The sequence below is a fragment of the Heterodontus francisci genome, chromosome 6 (assembly GCF_036365525.1).
Source record: "Heterodontus francisci isolate sHetFra1 chromosome 6, sHetFra1.hap1, whole genome shotgun sequence".
NCBI classification, from domain to species: Eukaryota; Metazoa; Chordata; class Chondrichthyes; order Heterodontiformes; family Heterodontidae; genus Heterodontus; species Heterodontus francisci.
Genome location: NC_090376.1, coordinates 45,196,613 through 45,213,311, shown reverse-complemented (window position 1 = coordinate 45,213,311; position 16,699 = coordinate 45,196,613). Strand labels below are relative to the sequence as shown.

The 16,699-nt window shown below is 42.6% G+C and overlaps 1 protein-coding gene and 2 non-coding genes across 4 annotated transcripts; all 3 read left to right on the top strand.

Moving 5' to 3' along the window:
• The first annotated feature begins 1,814 nt into the window (after positions 1-1,814).
• On the top strand, positions 1,815-16,089 carry rpl21 (ribosomal protein L21). Of its 2 annotated transcripts, none has more exons than XM_068033578.1 (6): positions 1,815-1,847; positions 2,245-2,323; positions 3,788-3,849; positions 6,444-6,556; positions 14,853-15,003; positions 15,953-16,089. In XM_068033578.1, the coding sequence occupies exons 2-6, from the start codon at positions 2,257-2,259 to the stop codon at positions 16,040-16,042; spliced, it is 483 nt and encodes a 160-aa protein (XP_067889679.1). In that variant the 5' UTR covers positions 1,815-1,847; positions 2,245-2,256; the 3' UTR covers positions 16,043-16,089. The 2 variants fall into 2 exon arrangements, with proteins under 2 accessions (XP_067889679.1, XP_067889680.1); XM_068033579.1 differs by having other exon boundaries at positions 1,820-1,843.
• Positions 2,811-2,886, top strand: LOC137371635 (small nucleolar RNA SNORD102). Its single transcript, XR_010975259.1, has one exon. It is a non-coding gene; the product is annotated as a small nucleolar RNA SNORD102 (small nucleolar RNA).
• LOC137371636 (small nucleolar RNA SNORA27) lies at positions 14,160-14,289 on the top strand. The gene has a single exon (XR_010975260.1). It is a non-coding gene; the product is annotated as a small nucleolar RNA SNORA27 (small nucleolar RNA).
• Positions 16,090-16,699: the final 610 nt, after the last annotated feature.

Sequence of the window (16,699 nt, the reverse complement as noted above, 5' to 3'; positions counted from 1 at the left end):
TGAATCACAAAACGTTCACATGCAGGTACAGCAAGTAATTAGGAAGGAAAACTGAATGTTGGCTTTTACTGCAAGGAGCATGGAGTATAAAAGTAGGAAAGTCTTGCTACAACCGTACAGGACATTGGTGAGACCACACCTAGAGTACTACCTACAGTTTTGGTCTCCTTATTTAAGGAGGGATATACTTGCATTGGAGGTAGTCAGAGAAGCTTCACTAAGTTGATTCCTGGGATGAAGGGGTTGCCTTATAAGGAAAGGTTGAGCAGGGTGGGCCTATACTCGGAGTTTAGAAGAATGAGAGGTGATCTTATCGAAACATACAAGATGCTGAGCGGGCTTGACAAGGTAGATGCTGAGATGTTTCCCCTCATGAGAGAATATAGAACTAGAGGGCACAGTTTCAAAAATAAGGGGTATCCCATTTAAGATGGATATGAGGAGGAATTTCTTCTCTGAGGCTCATTAATCTTTTGGAATTCTCTACCCCAGATAGCAGCAGCAGCTGGGTTGTTGAATATATTCAAGACTGTAATAGACAGATTTTTGATCTACCAGGGAGTAAATGGTTAATGGGAACAGGCAGGAAAGTGGAGTTAAGGCCACAATCAGATCAGCCAGGCTTGAGGGGCCAAATGGCCTACTGCTGCTATTTCTTATGTAAAATGGGGTGCCCCTATATGACCAGCGTTACCGACTAAGATGGTGATGGTTGCAATACAGCTAAAAAAATCTTTCTCCCTGGTACTTCAACTTTAAAAATGATCTGGCAGAAATAGCTTCAAGGACAACAGAACAGCAGATTGGTAAAGTCAACAGACTGTCACTATTACCAGCTGCAACAGATCTATGCCACTTGTTAGCTTCAATTGTCCTTGTAGCAGATGATCACCTGTGAAGACAGTTTGCTATGACTTGCCTGGTTGGTATATCAGCTGCTGCAGTTATAATTGGTGGGACCAATTAGACTTTGCCAATTTCTTTTGTACGGTACCTTGTAAAGCATAACATATCATGATTGTGGCATTTCTGAAGAACCATTAGCATTAAGGTTGGTCAGTCCTTCACATATCACTCTTGTGCTATGAGGTCTGTTGTCACAGTCTCTCATGTTCTGTCTCCATAAACATTTAAAACTCTGGTGCCTATGCCCTAATTTGCACCAAGCCTCGTTTCCCCCATCACCTGTGTCCTCACTAACTTACATTGACTCTTAGTTTAGCAATGCCTTGATTTTAAAATTGTCATCATTGTTGTCAAATACCTCCATGAATTCATCCATTCCTATCTCTGTAGCTTCATGCAACCCTCAGAGATATCTGCAAACCTCTAATTCTGGCCTCATGTATCCCTGATTTTAACTGCTCTGCCCTTGATGGCTGTGCCTTCAGCCGTCTGGGCCCCTCTGGAGTACTCTGTTTAAACATCTCCGTCTCTCTCTCTCCTTTAAGAGGCTCCTGAAAACCTACCTCTGACCAAGCTTTTGGTCATCTACCCTAATATCTCCTTAATCGGCTAGGTGTTAGATTCTGTTTGATAACACTCCTCTAAAGTCTCATAAATACAAGTTATAACTAAATGACTCTTCCCAGTCGGCTAACTTTGAGTCACGTGACCGTTATCGCAGCGGGTCCTTAAAAATAGTTAGTTGCACAATTTAAAAATCACTTCCACCATTTATCTTTTCTGTGCTTAATTTAATGTTATTAAATTTGTTAATTAGATAAAATAACGTTGCAATAAATGATTTTTTTCCTGATTAGGCACTGGTTAGTCAGCCCCGGTTGCCATGTTAAGGAAGCTGAGGACCCCACTCGCTCTTTCCGACCAGCTCCGCCATCTTGTAGGTAATGAGAGGATGAAGCTGCGCTCGGATAACCGTTTAAAAGGGGAATAAAACCCGTAAAAATTAGGACCAGGGTCTGAATGTTGTAGAGAACGGATTGTGGTGGAATAAGTTATATTTGGTGTTAGGCGTCACTTGAACTCTGATTCGTTGTTGCGGTGTGGCAGGCGAGTTCCGACCATGTGGCGGCGGGAGGAACCAAAATGTTCAACTGCAGATTAAAGTGGGGCGAAGCTAGTCAAGTAGCGGGGCCTGCGAGCGGGGTTAAAGAGCAGGTTTTAATCGGTTCACACGTAACCGTGTGGGTTTAAATCTATTTGGAGGATAACTGTCCCGCGCAGGGGTTTGGTTTTTATATGTAAGAATGTTAAGTAAATAACGCGGTTATTTTTTTTCAGTGAAGGTTCAAGATGACGAACACCAGGGGTAAGAGGAGGGGAACGCGATATATGTTTGCAAGGCCCTTCCGGAAGCATGGTAAGAACCCTTAATTTTTCTATTACACCCACCGATTTCTTGGATCCGGACTTTTTGTTTAAGAAATCGTATTTTGCTGATGAGTGCAACATTTATTTGATCTGGTTATTTCTTACATTTTGCCACCTTTTCCTACCTACTACTGGGCTGTGAATCAGCATTGTCGTTTCTGTTGGGTTATTGAATTTTGGACAAGCCAGATTGATTCCATCTTTAATCTGCTTTTAAAAAAAAAATCGTATAAACGAAGGAGTTATTGGATAGTGATTAGTGGTAGAAACTCAGGAGACTGAGGTCAGTCGTAGCTGTGTACTGTTGCCTTCAGCTATTCAGAGATGACTTAAGAAAACCTGGGATCTGCACCACTCTTGAGACTTTTGGTTCTGGGATGTTGGATGGGTTGACTTGCATGAACTCTTACCTAATTGCACACCCCTGTCCCCTTCTGGAGTGTTTTGTTTTTATGATTATGGTGGTACGTATCTGGTGCTCAATGATGATTGAACTGTAATGATTGCCCTATGAGGCAAGTTGAGCAAGTTATTTCACCGGCACTGTGAGCAAACCAGAATTACTTTTTGGGGGGTGCGGGGGCAGTGAGTGAGTTAGAGGTTTTCTTGATGAACACCATACTGTCCCCTCAGGATATCACAGTAGTTTACAATCAATTAATTACTTCTTGGAACACAGCATTTTCCCTCCAGTTTTTGTTTTCTTGAAGGACCTAACTTATCCTGGAACCTGATTTCACAAGAGACCTGGATGGATGGCAGGATGTTCAATTTTGGGGCTGGGGGAATGTCATACCTGAGCCAATCGGCATGTACACTTCTTAGCAAAGGTCATTGGATAACAACTGGGAGCTCTTGTTCTGATTGTTCAACTGCCATGCTCACTGAGATTAGCTGAGTCAAAAATTGAGTCTATGGCACTTCAGTATGGCTGTTAACCCTCCCTTTTGTTTAATTGCATTTGATTGCTTGATTTTCATGGGCAATTTAATCTTACCATCACATAGGGGGATGGTAGTGAAGGTAATGTTGCTGACCTTGTAGTCCACAGTCCTAGACTAATGTTCTGGAGACATGAGTTCAAATCCCACTGCAGCTGCTGGAGAACTTTGAATTCAAAATGCTAGTCTCATGACTAATGAAACTACAGGATTGTTGTAATGTCGTACACGGGAGGAAATCTGCTGTCCTTACCCAGTGTGGCTTACATGTGGCTGCGGACCCACGGCAATGTGCTTGACTTTTAACTGCCATCTGAAATGAAACCGTTGTAGGTGGCTGACCACCACGTGCTCAAGGACAGTTGGAGATGGGCAATAAGTGCTGGCCATGCCAGTGATATTCATGTATCAAGAACAAATAAAAATACACAATATTCACTTTCCTAAACAAATAAAATGCATTGTCTTTATTTTAGTTTGAGTAAAAAATGGATTTGTGCTTTTTTTTTTAGGGCCTGTTCCCCTCTCTACTTACTTCCGTATCTACAGGAAGGGTGATATTGTTGACATCAAGGTATTTATTAAATACACATATATTGCTATTACAACTTCTGCTGTAAATGTCCAGAAGAGATCACTGAAAAGTGGGCACTTGAAATGTGAATTTTTGGAGCTGAAATATTGGGTGTAATGTACTATAAAATGGGGTGTTCGGTGTTGCTGTTGCCAGTACTCTTGGGTGACTATACATGGGAATTAAGAGCAGGAGTAGGCCATACAGCTCCTTGAGCCTGCTCTGCTGTTCAATAAGATTATGGCTGATCTGATTGTGGTGTTAATTCCACTGCCTGCCCCCAGAACCCTTGACTCCCTTGTAGATTAAAAATCTGTCTAATTCAGCCTTCAGTAAATTCAATGCCTCAGCCTCCACTGCTCCTCTGTCTCCTTATTCTGAAACTGTGCCCCATAGTTCTCGATACCCCCACAAGGGGAAATCTCTCAGCATCTACCCTGTCAAGCCCCCTCAAAATCTCGTGTTTCAATAAGTTCAGCTCTCATTCTTCTAGACTCCAATGAGTATAGGCTCAACCTTTTCCTCATAAGGTAACCCCTTCATCCAGGAAGCGTCTCTGAACTGCCACCAGTGCAAGTATATCCCTCAAATAAGTAAACCAAAACTGTAAGCAATATTCTGTGTGATGTCACCAACACCTGTACAGGTGTAGCAAGACTTCCCTACTTTTTCTTCTCCATGTCCCTTGCAATAAAAAACATTCCATATGCCTTCCTAATTACTTGCTGTACCTGCATGCTAACTTTGTTATTCATGTATGAGGACACCCAGATCCCTTTGTACCACATCATTCTGTAGTATTTCTCCATTTAAATAATGTTTTGCTTTTCTGTTCTTTCTATCAAACTGTAACCTCATGTTTCCCACATGATACTCCATCTGCCTAATTTTTGTAGTCAAATTTGCTAACAATACAATACACTCGATCCCTTCATCCAAGTCCTTAATAGATTATAAATAGTTAAGGCCCCAGCACTGATCCCTGTGGCACCCCACTAGTTACAGTTTGTCAATCTGCAAATGACCCATTTTCCCCACTGGTTTCTCTGTTAGCCAATCCTCTATCCATGCTAATATACCCCCAACACCTTGAGCTCTTATCTTCTACAGTAACCTTTTTATGTGGCACCTTATCAAATGCTTTTTGGAAATCCAAATACACTCCCATCTCCTGGTTCCCCTATATCCACCCTGTTACATCCTCAAAAGAACTCCAATAAATTTGTCAAACACTATTTCCCTTCATGCAATCAAGCAGTTAGCATGATTTTCTAAATGTCCTGCTACTACTTCCTTAATGATGGATTCGAGCATTTTTCCAATGAGGGATGTTAGGCTAACTAGCCTTTTCTTTCCTGCTTTGTCTCCCTCCTTTCTTGAATTTGAAGTTTTCCAATCCACTGGGACCTTTCCAGAATCTAGGGAATTTTGGAAATTTGCAACCACTATCTCTGCAGCCACTTCTTTTAAAACCCTAGGATGCAGGCCCTCTTGAATAGAGTTTCATGAGATAAATCATCCATCATATTTCAGGAAGACCATAAATTGTTGATGCCCTGTTTCCCAATTTAAGCATCTAATTGCTAAAAGATTTCATGGTTTTGATCATTGGTCTCTGAAAATCCATTCAATATGTTGATCGCTGTGAATAACTTATTATTCATTTTTTAAAATACTGAGCTTGCATTTTCTACTTTATAATATACTCCTGTAGGATCTCTGATCAGATATAAATCTGTAAATTAGAAACTAGTGATAGCAACACTAAGCTTTGTGGCACCTTGTGCAGACTACCCTCCCACCCTCATTAAATCCATCCAACCCCCAAAAAAATACATTCCCAAGATTAAACCAGACTTTCTACCACATTAAATCTAACTAGTGATCATTTGTTAAATTTGGTCTAGAGTCCGTTGGAAGTCTAGGTTTTCCCACAGTCTGTGTGGCTTGTCGCTTCTGCAAAAGGATTGAGGAGGGTTGTTGCTTAGGATTGCTCCCTTTTGAAGTCCAAATAATTGCTGTTAATCGTGTTAATGCAAGTTTAGTTCTCTAGACTAGTGATCTGTGTATATTAGAATTGAAGTAAGACTGATGGAGCTACAGTTGCCTGTGTTTTGTCAGAAAATGAGGATTTTCCAGCTAACACTGAATACTTTGTGAATTGGCAAGGGTCTGCCCTTAATTGCTTTCCAATTTAATATTTTTTGAGTAGTATGGAAAATCGCCATCGTGACGAGCTCTGCATTTCTCCAATTTTGACCTCTTATGCATATATTTGACTTTCCTCTGCCCTACCTTCAGCTGTCTAGGCATTAAGCTCTGGAATTCCCTACCCAAGCTACTTTGCCTCTTCACCACTCCTTTAACACAATGCTTAAAACCTGTATCTTGGCTGAAAAACAAGTATTTCTGTCCACCTGGATAAGTGATGAGTTATCTTCAGATATTGTGTTTTCTACACTGGCTGGTTAAAAGGAACATCTTTAAATTAAACCCTTTTTCTTGTATTTGAATTTCATTGAGCCATGCTTATTAGATTAGATCCTATTTCAAAACTCACTAAGGTAAGAGCTAAAGTGTCTCTTTCTCCTTAGGGCACAGGCACTGTTCAAAAGGGCATGCCCCACAAATGTTACCATGGCAAGACTGGAAGAATTTATAATGTTACCCAGCATGCTGTAGGCATTATTATCAACAAGCAAGTCAAGTGAGTATAATCAGTTGTATGGTGCTTTTAAATGTAAAAAGTCCAAAAACCGAGTAAGTCCAATCAAAGTGCACAACAAGCCATGAAAGGAGATATTTGGAAGGCTGAGTAAAAGTTTGGCCAACAGAGTGAATTTTAAGAAGGCTTCTAAAGGAGAAAAAGGGGATGGTGAATTTGTGATTTAGGTGGCTAAAATTGAGATTGCCAATGGGGGGAGAGAATGAAGAAGAGGTCAGAATTAGGAAATGCAGAGCTGAAGGATCTTGGGGAAGGTGAGAACTCTGATAAAAAAATTTAAATTTGATTCGAGAGAAGTGAAGGGGACGTTCTGGAGTTAGTTTTAGGGAAATGAAATTGGGCAGGTAGAAGTGGTATTAGTTGGAGCACACTTTGGAAATGATAATCATTCAGTTAGATTTGAGTATTTATGGATCAGGATAAACAAAGACAGGAATAAATGTTCTCCATTTGGAAAAGGCTAATTTTGCTAAGCTGAGATATGATTTGGCTAAAGTGGGCTGGAAAAAGCTACTTGAAGATAAATCTGCACCAGAGACATTCAGGGTTCAGAGAAATGTTCCCTTAAAGAAAAGGTGGGAACTAACAAATCCAGAGGTCCCTGGATGGCAAGGAGCCTAAAGGATAAAGAAAAGGGAAGCTTATGACATACCGAGGGTTCAATACTGCAGAAAACTTAGGAATATGAAAAGTGTAGGGATGAAATTAAAAAGGAAACAAGGAAAGGAAAGAGAGGGCATGAAAAATATTTGCAAGTAAAATCAAGGCAAACACATTATATTCTTTTGGGCCTCCTTATCTCGAGAGACAATGGATACGCGCCTGGAGGTGGTCAGTGGTTTGTGAAGCAGCGCCTGGAGTGGCTATAAAGGCCAATTCTGGAGTGACAGGCTCTTCCACAGGTGCTGCAGAGAAATTTGTTTGTTGGGGCTGTTGCACAGTTGGCTCTCCCCTTGCGCCTCTGTCTTTTTTCCTGCCAACTACTAAGTCTCTTCGACTCGCCACAATTTAGCCCTGTCTTTATGGCTGCCCGCCAGCTCTGGCGAATGCTGGCAACTGACTCCCACGACTTGTGATCAATGTCACACGATTTCATGTCGCGTTTGCAGACGTCTTTATAACGGAGACATGGACGGCCGGTGGGTCTGATACCAGTGGCGAGCTCGCTGTACAATGTGTCTTTGGGGATCCTGCCATCTTCCATGCGGCTCACATGGCCAAGCCATCTCAAGCGCCGCTGACTCAGTAGTGTGTATAAGCTGGGGATGTTGGCCGCTTCAAGGACTTCTGTGTTGGAGATATAGTCCTGCCACCTGATGCCAAGTATTCTCCGAAGGCAGCGAAGATGGAATGAATTGAGACGTCGCTCTTGGCTGGCATACGTTGTCCAGGCCTCGCTGCCGTAGAGCAAGGTACTGAGGACACAGGCCTGATACACTCGGACTTTTGTGTTCTGTGTCAGTGCGCCATTTTCCCACACTCTCTTGGCCAGTCTGAACATAGCAGTGGAAGCCTTACCCATGCGCTTGTTGATTTCTGCATCTAGAGACAGGTTACTGGTGATAGTTGAGCCTAGGTAGGTGAACTCTTGAACCACTTCCAGAGCGTGGTCGCCAATATTGATGGATGGAGCATTTCTGACATCCTGCCCCATGATGTTCGTTTTCTTGAGGCTGATGGTTAGGCCAAATTCATTGCAGGCAGACGCAAACCTGTCGATGAGACTCTGCAGGCATTCTTCAGTGTGAGATGTTAAAGCAGCATCGTCAGCAAAGAGGAGTTCTCTGATGAGGACTTTCCGTACTTTGGACTTCGCTCTTAGACGGGCAAGGTTGAACAACCTGCCCCCTGATCTTGTGTGGAGGAAAATTCCTTCTTCAGAGGATTTGAACGCATGTGAAAGCAGCAGGGAGAAGAAAATCCCAAAAAGTGTGGGTGCGAGAACACAGCCCTGTTTCACACCACTCAGGATAGGAAAGGGCTCTGATGAGGAGCCACCATGTTGAATTGTGCCTTTCATATTGTCATGGAATGAGGTGATGATACTTAGTAGCTTTGGTGGACATCCGATCTTTTCTAGTAGTCTGAAGAGACCACGTCTGCTGACGAGGTCAAAGGCTTTGGTGAGATCAATGAAAGCAATGTAGAGGGGCATCTGTTGTTCACGGCATTTCTCCTGTATCTGACGAAGGGAGAACAGCATGTCAATAGTCGATCTCTCTGCACGAAAGCCACACTGTGCCTCAGGGTAGACGCGCTCGGCCAGCTTCTGGAGCCTGTTCAGAGCGACTCGAGCAAAGACTTTCCCCACTATGCTGAGCAGGGAGATTCCACGGTAGTTGTTGCAGTCACCGCGGTCACCTTTGTTTTTATAGAGGGTGATGATGTTGGCATCGCGCATGTCCTGGGGTACTGCTCCCTCGTCCCAGCACAGGCATAGCAGTTCATGTAGTGCTGAGAGTATAGCAGGCTTGGCACTCTTGATTATTTCAGGGGTAATGCTGTCCTTCCCAGGGGCTTTTCCGCTGGCTAGGGAATCAATGGCATCACTGAGTTCCGATTTGGTTGGCTGTATGTCCAGCTCATCCATGACTGGTAGAGGCTGGGCTGCATTGAGGGCAGTCTCAGTGACAGCATTCTCCCTGGAGTACAGTTCTAGGTAGTGCTCAACCCAGCGGTCCATCTGTTTGCGTTGGTCAGTGATTATGTCCCCCGATTTAGATTTGAGGGGGGTGATCTTCTTGATGGTTGGCCCAAGAGCTCTCTTCATGCCATCATACATTCCTCTGATGTTTCCGGTGTCTGAGGCCAGCTGAATATGACTGCATAGGTGTTGCCAGTAGTCGTTTGCGCAACGCCTAGCTGTTCTTTGTGCAGTAAAATCAAGGCAAACACATTATATAAAGCAAGAGAATAACTAAAGTAAGAGTAAGGCCTATTAGAAATCATGAGTAACCTGTGTGTGGAGGCGGGGACATTGGTATGGCTCGATGCTAAGGAGAGAGACAATACAGATATTGCAGTCATGAGTCTGAAATACTAGATGAAATTTATCATAGAGGAAGTATTTAAGAGGTTTAACTTCTTTGAAAGCGGATCAATCCACAGTCCCTGATTAAATGTATTCTAAGCTCTTAAGAGAAGCAAAAGAAGAAATAATGGATGTTCTGACCATTGTTTTCCAGTCCCCTCTGGCTATAGGCATGGTGCTGGAGGACAGCTAATGTACCATTGTTTAAAAAGGATGAAATGAATAGACCCAAGTAATTACAGGCCAGTCAACCTAACCTCAGTGGTGGGAAAATTATTGGCAAAAATTCTGAGGGAGAGGATATTAATTTAGAAAGGCACAGATTCAAAGACAGTCAGCATGAATTTGTTATGGGAAGATCGTGTCTGACTAAAATGATTGACATTCAAGAGGTAACAGGAGGGGTTGATGAGGGTAGTGCATTTGATTTGGATTTTAGCAAGGCTTTTGATAAGGTACCACATAGCAAAACTGGTCACAAAAGTAAAAGCCCATAGGATCTTGGGCAAAGTGGCAAGTTGGATCCAAAATTGACTCGAGTAGGAAGCAAAGGTTGATGGGTGTTTTTGTCACTGGAAGGCTGTTGCAGTGGGGATCCGCAGGGCTCAGTACTAGGTCCCTTTTTATAGTGTATGTATCAATGATTTGGACTTGAATGTAGGGGTATGATTAAGAAGTTTGCAGGCGATACAAAAATTGGCCATGTGGTTGATAATGAAGAAGAAAACTGTAGACTACAGGAAGGTATCAATGGACTATTTGGATGGGTGGAACAATGGCAAGTGGACTTCAATCTGGAGAAGTATGAAGTTTGGGGAAGGCTAACGAGGCATGGGAATGTACAATAAAAGGTAGGATACTGAGAAGTGTAGTGGAGAGCATGTCCACAGATCCCTGAAGATGGCTGCATAAGTAGATAAGGTGGTCGAGAAGGCATATGGGATACTTGCCTTTATTAGCTGAGGAATAGAATAAGAGCTGGGAGGTTATCCTGGAACTGCATAATAAAGCTTGGCTGCCCGACTACATGTATCTGGGTCAGGTCTATATTCAGAGTCCAGCATTTAGGGTCAGGTCGGGCTGGGCAGTGCTGCCTCTGGGAAGTCACGGGATCAGGCTTACTCATGATTCCCCACAACTCTATCTGCAGGAATAGCCTGCTGCCGGAATGGATGAAGGATATTCGGGTCAGGCGCGAAAAAAATTAAAGGTCTCTAGTTCGGGTTGGCTGTGGTCGGGTTTTAATTTTATACTCAAGTTAGGCTTTACTACATAAAACACTAGTTAGGCCAATGCCCTATGGGAAAGATATGATTGCACTACAGAGGGTATAGAGGAGATTTACAAGAATTTTGCCTGGACTGGAGAATTTCAGTTATGAGGAAAGATTGGATGGATAGGTTAGGGTTGTTGGAACACGGGTCTCCCTTCAGCCTCCTCATTGAAGTATATAAAATTGAGGGGTCTAGATAGAGCAGATAGGAAGGTTCTATTCCCCTTGGTTGAGCAGCCCATAATCAGAAGCCAAAGATGTAGAGTAAGAGGTAGGAGGTTTAGAGAGGATTCAAGGGGAAATATTTTCACCCAGACGGTGGTGGGGTCTGAAACTCCCTGCCTGAAATGATGGTAGAGGCAGAAACCTTCAGAACATTTTAAATGTACTTGGATATGCACGTGAAGTGCCGTAACCTACAAGGCTACAGACCAAGAGCTGGAAAGTGGGATTTGGCTGGTTGGCTCCTTGTTGGTGAGTGGACATGATGGGTCAAATGGCTTCCTTCCGTGCTATAAACTTCTAGGATTCTATGAGTGAGACTTGGTGCAAGATGGAATAATCAAGTTTCCACCCTGCCGCAGTACCACAGCAGCTCTTAATCAAAAGTCATGAATGCCATCCTATGTGACTGATTAACGGTAAAGGCTTCCTCCTCGTCCTTTTCGACCTGTCTGCAGCCTTTGACAGTTGACCACACCATCCTCCTCTGACACTTCTCTACTGTTGTCCAGTTGGGTGGGACTGCTGTCACCTGGCTCCATTCTTAACTGTCTAAGCCAGGGAATCATTTGCAATGGCTTCGCTTTGTACTCCTGCACTGCTTCTCTGGTGTCCCCCAAGAATCTGTCCTTGGCCCTCTCCTATTTCTCATCTACATGCTGCCCCTGATCGATGTCATCCGAAAGCATGGTGTTGGTTCTCGCATGTATGCTGACAACGCTCAGCTGTACCTCCCCACCAGTTCTCTCGACTCTGCCACTGTTGCTAAATGATCAGACTGCTTATCCAACATCCAGTACTGGATGAGCAGAAATTTCCTTCCATTTAAATATTGAGAACACTGAAGCCATTTTTATTTTTTGGTCCCTGCTCCAAACTCTGTTCCCTAGCTACTGAGTCCATCCCTCACCCTGGCAACAGTCTTGAGAGTAAGCCAGTCATTTTGCAACCTTGGTGTCTCATTTGACCCTGAGACGAGCTTACAACCTAATTCGTGTTATCACTTGAGACTGTCTATTTTGACCTCTGTAACTTTGCCCCTTTCTCAGCTCATCTGCTGCTAAAATCCTCATTGGTGGCTTCATTACCTCAAGACTGAAGTGTTGTACTCCTGGCTTGTCTCCCACATTTCTACTTTGTAAACTTGAGGTCATCCAAAACTCTGCCGTGTCTTGACTCATACCAAGTCCTGTTCCCCTATCACCCTGTGCTCGCTGACCTACATTGGCTCCTGGCCAAGCAACGCCTTGTTTTTTTAAATTCTCATCCTTGTTTTCAAATTCCTCCATGGCCTCGCCCCCTCCCTAGTGCACTCATCTCCAGCTCCACAACCCTCCAAGATGATCTGCTTCTCGAATTCTGGCCTCTTCATCCCTGATTTTAATTGTTCCACCATTAGTGGCCGCATCTTTAGTTGCCTAAGCCCCAAGCTCAGTCATTTCCTGCCTTACACCTCCCTTTCCTCCTTTTAAGGTGCTTCTTGAAAACCTACCTCTTTGACCAAGCTTATGGTCATCTGACCTAATATCGTCTTTTGACTTGGTGTCATACTTTGTTTTATAATGCTTCTGTAAAGTGCCTTGGGACATTTTATGATAAAGGGGAGATGGTGTAGTGGTAATGTCACTGGGCTAGTGATCCAGATGCCCAGGCTAATGCCCTGGAGAGATGTGTTCAGTTGGTGGAATTTAAATTCAATTAATTTAATACAAATCTGGAATTGAAAGCTGGTCTCTGTTTCATGGTCCCATGATTGTTGTCCTTGCCTGGTCTGGCCTACATGTGACTCCAGACCCACAGTATTTGGTTGACTCGCAACTCTGAAATGGCCTAGCAAGCTACTCTGTTAAAGGGCAATTAGGGATGGGCAACAGTTGGCCTTGCCAATGAGGCCTACATGCCTTGAAAGAAAAGTTAGAGGCAGTATATAAATATGTATGAGCTGAAGGTAATGAAGTGTGGAAGGCCAACAAGAAAACATTGGAATAAGCAAGTCTGAAGGAGACCAAGGTCTTGGCTGAGGATATCAGTGGTCGATAGGTTGAGGCAGGGGCAAGCACTGTTAAAGATGGGTGTGGGTGGTGGTGTTGATGGAAATTGTTTCAGCTCTGTTCAGGATTGAATAGCACTGATGTTGCAAACAACCTGGTTCAGCCTGAGTGGTGTGGTTAAAACGGTGGAAGGGGTCCAGTTTGTGGTGAAGTCTCTAAGATGATTGCCATCCCGATATTTAATTGGAAGAAATTGCAGCTTGTCTTGGAATGTTTGTTTGACACCTAGTCTAATGAGTCAGTAAAGGGATCGGAAGATGTGAAGCTAGTTGTCAGTTGGTGTACATATGAAAGTTTACCTCATATTTTTGTATGATGCTGTCAAGGAGCAGCATGTAGATGAGAGCATGAAGGCTAGATTTTTTTTGGATGGGGGTGGGGGGGGGAACTTTGGTAATGATACAAGGCTAGAAAGAGAAGACCTTGCTGGAGATACTCTGGCTGCAACAACTTTCATTTATATCATGCTTCTACTGTCCCATGGCACTTATAAAAGCATAATCAGGCAAAAATTGACACAGTATTGGGAGATTGACTTAAAATCCGAGGGGTTTTACAGAATGTCTTAGACTGAAGTGAAATTGCAGAAAGATCTAGAGGAAATCCTAGAGCATCGGGCCTAGACAGCTGAAGGAACATTGCCAGTGGTGGAATGAAGAGTGCAAATGTATAGTAACATAGGATTGAGGAATGCAGCATTCTTGGAGGGCTGGTAGGGGCAGCAGAGTTTTTTTTTATAAGTAACATTTATGGTGGGTAGAGATGGCTGGCCAGGAGAACGGTGGAATAGTCAAGATGGTTTTTGTCACAGGTGCGTAAGGGGGTTTCAGCTGCAGGTGGGCTGAGAATAGGGCTGGTGGGCAATGCTGTGCTATCTTTATAATGCAGAGAATCTGATTGGAAGCTCAATTCAGCATCAGATTGGTTGGCAGTCTAACAAGGTGTGCCAGATTCACTAATTTATGACTTTGGCTTTGACTGTTTTGGTGCTGTGTAACCAATTTCATGCCACCCCTCTTCACTTTGCCAGTAAGACCTCTGGTGTCTCTATTGGTCATTCAAGTGGGGTAGAGTAAAATGTCCTTTTAAAAACCCAAGCATATTATATTTGACTTGGTTCCTGTCAGAGGGGACATTTAAGAACGTTGAAGAAAAATAACTTGCTGTGGTGGCTTGTTGGTATGTCATTAGGCTAAATTGTAAAACTTGTTTTGAGAAGTCTCTTTCCCAAAATGATGCTTTGAATTTTTAATTGTATTCATAAAGTGCTGTCGATTATAGAGTGTATCATTCAACTTATCAAGACACTACTATACTTACGTTTTGAGCAGTTCTAAATATTTTCAGTATATGTTTTAATATATGCATTTTATTGTGAAAGGAAGTTTTGATATAGTAGTGACTTGTCCAGAATATTCAAGTATATGCATAATGAATATAATGCTGGAATTGAAACTTTAAAAAAAATTAAGACATTGCAGTGAAGAGCCTGATTGAACCAATGTTGCTTGAGCTTATAAATCTAAATGTATATTACAATTTAAAGCTGATAACTTGGATAGGATAGGCTAATGCAGTTATGCTATTTTTTATATTTTGATATACTACAGTATAGGGGGCCTCCAGGTGTTTCGATTACAAATTTTAGACGATGGTTTTTAGTGGCATTCTGAAGCTTCTTGCTTTTGAATTGCATCCTAGGGGCAAGATCCTCGCCAAAAGAATTAACGTGCGTATTGAGCACATCAAGCATTCAAAAAGCAGGGACAGCTTTCTGCAGCGTGTGAAAGAGAATGAGGAGGCAAAAAGAGCGGCTAAGGAGAATGGAACCTGGGTTGAGCTGAAGCGCCAGGTAAGGACGCCAGGATGATTTCAATTTTAGGTGACCATCCAAGCCATCTATGGAATGTTGCCTGTATCACAACCAGATGTCTGAGGGCATGGCTATTACATTTGCTCATTCCTGAAGCCTACCTGCAGATTTTGAGGAAAGATCCTGGCAGATAAAAGCTGAAGATCATTTGGGAGGGGAGGTGCCTGAATTTTTGAATTTCTACCATAGCTGTCTGTACTGCTAATCTGATACTACAACAGAACTAAATGAGCTTCTGTGATGAGATGAAACTCAAGAAATTTGAAAAAAAAAAATGAACTTGTCCTTAATAAAACTGATTCAATCCACCAGAAAGAGCAGAAATCAGCCGTTAAGTGTCATAGCAGCATATGATTTTTTTCTACAATTTTATCTTGGTTGACATCAAGGCAGTAATGCAATATTGAAGGAATAGGTGATAAATGAAATACTGGACAAAAAAGTTAAATCTACACCATCTCAAATATTTTGCATTTGTAGTCTAGCTGGGAAATTATCCTTTCTTTTGTTCTCGTTCTCTGCATGGAGCACTCTGGCTTCTTTACCTTCATAAGCTGAATACAAAAACATTCCACTCTAGGCATTGCAATGGTAAAACAACTTTACTCTGCAGCTGGTTGTATTATACAAGACCTGAAAATGTCTTTTTATTAATGAACACTTGGATGATAAAAGTTTTGGGGTGGGGTGGTGAAAGAGGCAAGGTGTTCATTGGTTCACAAATGTACAAAAATTGCAGCCAAGCATGGTAAATGATTTTTCAAGCAGGTTGGTTTATGACTTGAAAATACTGGGTTTGTGCCTAGTTGTTGTGGGGATTTGATTTTTTTTTTGGGTCGATGTTGAGCAGAGTTTTGATCTATCAATGCCAATGTGGTTGAATATCAATAACAATACCATTTAACTAATGTGATTTTCTACTTTGCAGCCTGCTGAGCCTAGAAAGGCACACTTTGTACGAACCAAGTCTAACAAGCCACAGTTGCTGGAACCAATTCCATATGAGTTCATGGCATAATTTTGTCACCAAATCAAATAAATATTCTATGTCTCCTTTTGTATTAACTTCGTGTGTTCTTTGCCAGCTTTTCACCCCTGCTGACTCTGTTGTGGCACGGTTCTGTGGCTGCTGGTCACCCTCTGGTATATCTTTCAAGTGACTCTTGTATAAACCAAGACAGTAAATGAGCTTCAAGAATCTAGCCCCTTGGTGTTATAATTTTCAAATAAACAGACAGCGACAGGTTTTCTTGTAGGTTTTAAAAACAGAAAATCAATTGTTTATCGATCAGCCTTATTCCAAAATTGTCGCAACTCCATCCACTTGTATGCATGCATGCACACGAAGAAACAGAGCAGGGAAAAAGATGGCTTTAGTTTGGGGGGGGGGGGGGCGGGGGAGGTGGTTTGCAGTTGAAGATGATGCATCTGTTTTATTCTCTTGGAAATCAAGTTCTAGATGGATGCAGACCTGAGATGACTAGATTTCTCTCTGATTTGAAGGGTCATTGAAGACAGTGGATTACTTCTAGCTCTCACTGCTGTATACTGTAGATGTCGGGTTATGCAGCCGGGCATGTGCTTTCTGGCTTGCTGGAAAGCAAGTTGTTAGATGTTGCTTCTCTTCTGGGTGAGTCTGTCTCTGGCTGTTATATCTCCACCTGTTAGGAGACAC

Excerpts from the sequence above, each read along its gene's own strand:
- rpl21 (XM_068033578.1), top strand. The coding sequence starts at position 2,257 with ATGACGAACACCAGGGGTAAGAGGAGGGGAACGCGATATATGTTTGCA. Across the intron at positions 2,324-3,787 it reads AAGGCCCTTCCGGAAGCATG|GGCCTGTTCCCCTCTCTACT; the intron begins GTAAGAACCCTT and ends TTTTTTTTTTAG. Across the intron at positions 15,004-15,952 it reads GGGTTGAGCTGAAGCGCCAG|CCTGCTGAGCCTAGAAAGGC; the intron begins GTAAGGACGCCA and ends TCTACTTTGCAG.